Source organism: Olea europaea, chromosome 12, assembly GCF_002742605.1.
Source record: "Olea europaea var. sylvestris chromosome 12, O_europaea_v1, whole genome shotgun sequence".
Taxonomy (NCBI): domain Eukaryota; kingdom Viridiplantae; phylum Streptophyta; class Magnoliopsida; order Lamiales; family Oleaceae; genus Olea; species Olea europaea.
In genome coordinates this window covers 24,312,815-24,317,810 of record NC_036248.1, presented here as the reverse complement: position 1 = coordinate 24,317,810, position 4,996 = coordinate 24,312,815, and the positions used below count along the sequence as shown (strand labels likewise).

Below are 4,996 nucleotides of genomic sequence, written 5' to 3'. Positions count from 1 at the left end.
CTGTTTTTCATTAAACTCCACCTTTATCGGCAACAAACGGTCTTCAGGAGAGCACCTCAGAAATTGGCCAGCCGATTTAATGGTCCTTAACTGATTTGATTTTCTTCCAAAAGGATCCTGAATTCATCCTGTCTTCCATGTTTCACTGCTTAAAAAAAAACTTCGAGAATCCAATGCCACTAATGTTGAATTACAATTATTGATGATGATGGAGGAATTATCATGAAACTCCCAAAACCATCTTGGATACACGCTTTGTTGAAGAAAATCTTGTCAGGTTGAAGTAACTACCTGTTGATGATGCCACTTGAGAAAATACTCAAGAATTGCTAGATAAGCTCGTCTGTATAGCAATTTTAATAGATTTGACTGGGACCTATCAGTTGTCCAAGTGCATACGCCATTCTTCATTGTCTGCTTGGCCTAGGATTATACTGAAACTTTTTCAAAACAAATGCTAATACAAGGCTTGCTGCAAAGTTAACGAAAATATTATTATAGATTGTTTCATACAAGAATCACAAGAAACAGGTGAGACATCACCCAAAAATGTTTCTAAAACATCACCCAAAAAAGTTTCTTCTTATCCCACCTATAAGTTTGTATAACCATTAGGAAATCAATCTCTACCCTCAGTACGTCCTAAACCCGAGTTCCCTTGGCCATCACCAGAAATAGCTTCCAATCCACCAGGTTGGGGTCCTCTCAAATCCATCAAACTGCCTGAAATGCCAACTCCAGGTTGCATAAGAAAATGCATGCTGTTATTGACACCACCTCCAAGGCCAAAGTGCCCTTGCATCTGTTGCTGTTTTTGGAAATGGAGTACTTGATTTTGCTGGTCTTGAGGTTGGAGTGCATTAACCTGGAATGGCAACTTTGCCATTGGCTGTTTAACAGCTGAAGCTTTAGTCTGCGGCAAATAGTTTCCTTGTGAAGCAACAGAACTAGAGGGAACCTGCAATTACTCTGTTAGTGTTAGGAGGAAACTACATATCCATAATACATATAGGACAGCTATTAGACATGCCTGCGACGATGTTGATCCTGGTGGTGGCTGGGCATCAGCAACTGCTGCTAAATACATCAAATTCTTCTGAAGGATAGCTTGGTACCTAAATCATTTAACTTGTGACAAGGATGACGTACGATTTCCTCATATAGAATTTCCTTGGCTAATATGCAGAACTCCACATTCACATGATGAACACGTCATAATAATAACTGATGACGAACGATGGTGGCAGTACAATAAAGATGGTGAAGATTCATGGCAACAAAGCCTTACAAAGACCAAAATAAGAGCAGTCCCTATAGATTCCAGCAATGCACAACCCCCGCCCCCCCAACCACACACAAAAAGCAAGAAATCCTTCAGCTCATAAATTTTCGGACTAATGTCAAAACCATAATTGCAGCTCTGTATGCATGGACACTTTCACTTATCAAAATACAGTGTTGACAGGCCTATACAAGTTCCCCAGAACCCCCATTTTGAGACTAAAACCCGTAAAACCAACTAATAATTTCAAGATTCAATGACATGATGCTATTCACTTTCTTGTGATTAAGAAATTTAAATATGCAGACTCACCAAACACATATGGAAAAAGAAAATAAAAAAAATCAATAATCATGCCAAACTGGCAGGTACCAATACATGCTAATGGTAAATAACTAATAAATTAAATAAGATACAATTGCTTGAAATTTTCTGTGCATCAGAAACCCTCTTTACATAGCTCATGAACAGGACCCTCATTGCAATTAGTATTTGAACTCATTTTAATTTGCAAAACACATGAACTCTAACTTCATTTTCAAATATTTTATTCTATAACAGAAGCAGTGTGGCAAACAAAGACCCCTGAATAAAGATATTATGGGAACCATATGCTTTCCAATGAAGTGAACATTATTGCGGCTCCATCTCACAAATCAACCAGAGAAGTGGACGATATATCGCATAAACCTGTTTTCTCATTGAAATATAGGAAGTATTTTCCAAAAGCAACTGACCAATTTATGTCTACATACTAATTTTCCATTACAGATAAATATTTCCGAAAAACCTTCTGAAGGTTTCCACTTTTTTGCTACTCCAAAACTTATCAAGAAAACAGAACTCTATACAGTCAATACCAATATACTTGCAAATGAAAAGATAACTGCTCATATACCATAGTGCAATTAGAATCATTCTAAAGAGAAATCAATGAAAACTTACTGGGCACATTCAACCATTTTCCCCAGGTTCTGATTTTCCAGTATTGCCATAATCAAGTTTTTATTCTCTTCCAAGTACTGCATCGAATATTTTTCACCAGTGCCTCAGGATTTCAGGAATGCAGCCAAATTTGAAGAAATCAATACATTTTACTACTTAATAATTATAAAAGGATTAAACTATTTGTACACAAAGATTTACACAATCTTTTACACACACAACACATGGCGGCCCCGATTGGAGGGGTGGCTGGTGGGCCAGCCGCCCCTCCAATAAGGAGCCGCACCAGCCACCCCTCCAATAAGGAGCCGTCACGTGTTGTGTGTGCAAAAGATTGTGTAAATCATAAGGTGAATGTAGCCTGGTCCATTATAAAATAAAAACACACACACATATATAAACAACCACCCTAGCCCCGCCCCAACCCCTCCCCCACCCCCAAAAAAAAGAAAAAGGGAAAGATAAACAGAGAAGAAAAATGTTGCGTTTTTGCTCACACCATTTTTTATCATTTGCCGACAAGTACATACGCGTATAAACAGAATGCACATTCGCGTTGACAAACATATACATTAAAACATGTATGAAAAGGTGCACCTTCTGAATCTGTTCAGTGGTGATGAGATTGAAAGGCGTTGAAGTGGAAGAATTCATAGACTGGGTTGGTTGTGGCTGCATTTTCTTTTTTCTTGAGTTATTTTCCAAGACTTGTAACACGAAGAAGAAAAAGATCCCTAAAGCCCCAGACTCTGAAATTTGAATATCATTTGAAAAAAAGAAAGAAATAAAAAATGAGTTGAATATATACGTATACGTATTGTATGCATGTTTAGGCCAGCCGCTCAATTTAATTTAGAATCTATTTTATTTTATCTCATTTTATTTTTTGATTTTTTATATATTTTGTTCAGTGAAATATTTAGCCCTGGTAATGATTTAAATTCAGATTTTAAAATTAAAGTCAATAATTAATTTTAACCATATATTTAGAGCCTGTTTGGAAGTGATTTTGAGAATTGATTTTTTGACCGTTACGAGAAAAGTGGGGTCCATCTGTGAGAGAAGAAGTCAAATATGACGGTTGGAATAGTGAAATAACGGTCAAAAAATCAATTTTTTGATGAAAAAACCGAGCCCAAACAGGCCCTTAACAGGTTCGATAACTTTTCAACAATACATTTTATCAACTTTTATCAAAATTTGCTAAAAGTTTGATTGTTAATTCTGACCAAACAATGGTTTAATTAGGCTTAATAGCAGAAAGTCTCATTACATATTTGACAATGTGCGATATACGCCAACTAATTGGAAATCGCAAAAAACGTCTCTATTTAAAACCTTGAGTGCGGAATATAACTTTCGAGGTGTGGAAACCCTATGTATGAATTTTGAAGTGTGATTCACCCTCATCGTTCAATTCTATTAGTCTAGCATTAAAAATAGTAAAAATTATCAAACTTGAAAAGGAATAATTGCAATTGTGATCCTAAACTTTTTATTTTTTATTTTTACATATTATCCTCAGCCAATGTTTGCTTCCCTTCCCATTATTTGGCCGTTAAACTGAAAAATATGATCGTTATTCATCACATCAAGCTATTATAATTGAATTTTTATCTCTTGTGTAGAGCTCATAACGACTATATTTTTCATTCTCATTTTTACATTAATGAAAAACAAACGAGGCCTCAAACTTTATATATATGCCACCCATAATTTCAAACTTTTAAAGTTTTATTTTCTTCTCCAATCTTAAAGGATAAAATGATAGTTTTATATCATTCTATATAAAATAATTAAAATCAAAGATAAAAAAAACAAAATACAAATATCCCCAACCAACCGCACCCCACATCGCATTTAGACAAATTCCCAATTACTCATTTGTCTCTTCATTCTTTTCGCATTTAGCAATACAATCATGCTATAGGCCAGAGTCAATAACAGAAAAATATTTTTTAGATTACACTTGGTGGTTTTTAGTTGGAGAATGGTAAAAAGGTATGATAAAAGTACTTAATTATGGGCTGTCACATCAATTTGTTTTTTCTATTCTTTTGCCCTGTTTATTCAGCATTATTCTTGGCCATATCTGCGTGGGTCTTGATGATCTAGGTGGAGGGTTTGGACTTTACTTTGTCAAAAGGTACTACGAGAATGGCACCAGTTGCATGTTCGTCCATGGTGAGAACGAGGCAAATTTACTTGACCTTTCCACCCAGTCCGCCCATACCCATGTCGGCATTCACATACCAGTCAACTCGCCTCCCATAGGCGACCAACATCATTGCAAAAAATCATATATACATCCCTGGGGCTCTTCTCTTGTGGTGGAGACGGGGTCCCTACTTCTCTTGTAGATTTTATAGTTAAGAATGGGGCAAAAATGAAAAAGCCATCCAAGAAAAATAGAAAACGAAAATGATAATCCTATAAAGTAATATCAAGATTGCTTTTGTCAAGTTTTTGAGGTTGTATGTAACGTAAGTGCTTCTGAAAAATCTTTGCAAAATTTTATGATACCATGGCCAAATTGCCCATTAGATCTATGAAAAGTTAAATTAACGTATGTACTGGTGTCTATATAGCAACTTGAAACAGATAATATAGAAATATAGAATAGAATTATAAAAGAGATAGTAAAAATTTGTTGGCATTAGGAAAGTAATTTTGATTAGTCTGCTACGAAGTAAATAAGTAAGAAATAGTTTGGGTAGAAAGATAGGCAGGTGTTGGCTTTTATTAAATCTTTGTAGGGATGGCAATGGG

The 4,996-nt window shown here is 35.6% G+C and overlaps 1 protein-coding gene across 1 annotated transcript; it reads right to left on the bottom strand.

Moving 5' to 3' along the window:
- Positions 1-469: 469 nt before the first annotated feature.
- Positions 470-2,998, bottom strand: LOC111406150 (GRF1-interacting factor 2-like). Its single transcript, XM_023035378.1, has 4 exons — positions 2,825-2,998; positions 2,228-2,304; positions 1,031-1,115; positions 470-958 (listed from the first exon to the last, which is right to left on the bottom strand). Exons 1-4 carry the CDS (start codon positions 2,903-2,905, stop codon positions 620-622), a joined length of 582 nt encoding a protein of 193 aa, XP_022891146.1. The 5' UTR covers positions 2,906-2,998; the 3' UTR covers positions 470-619.
- Between the last annotated feature and the right edge of the window lie 1,998 nt (positions 2,999-4,996).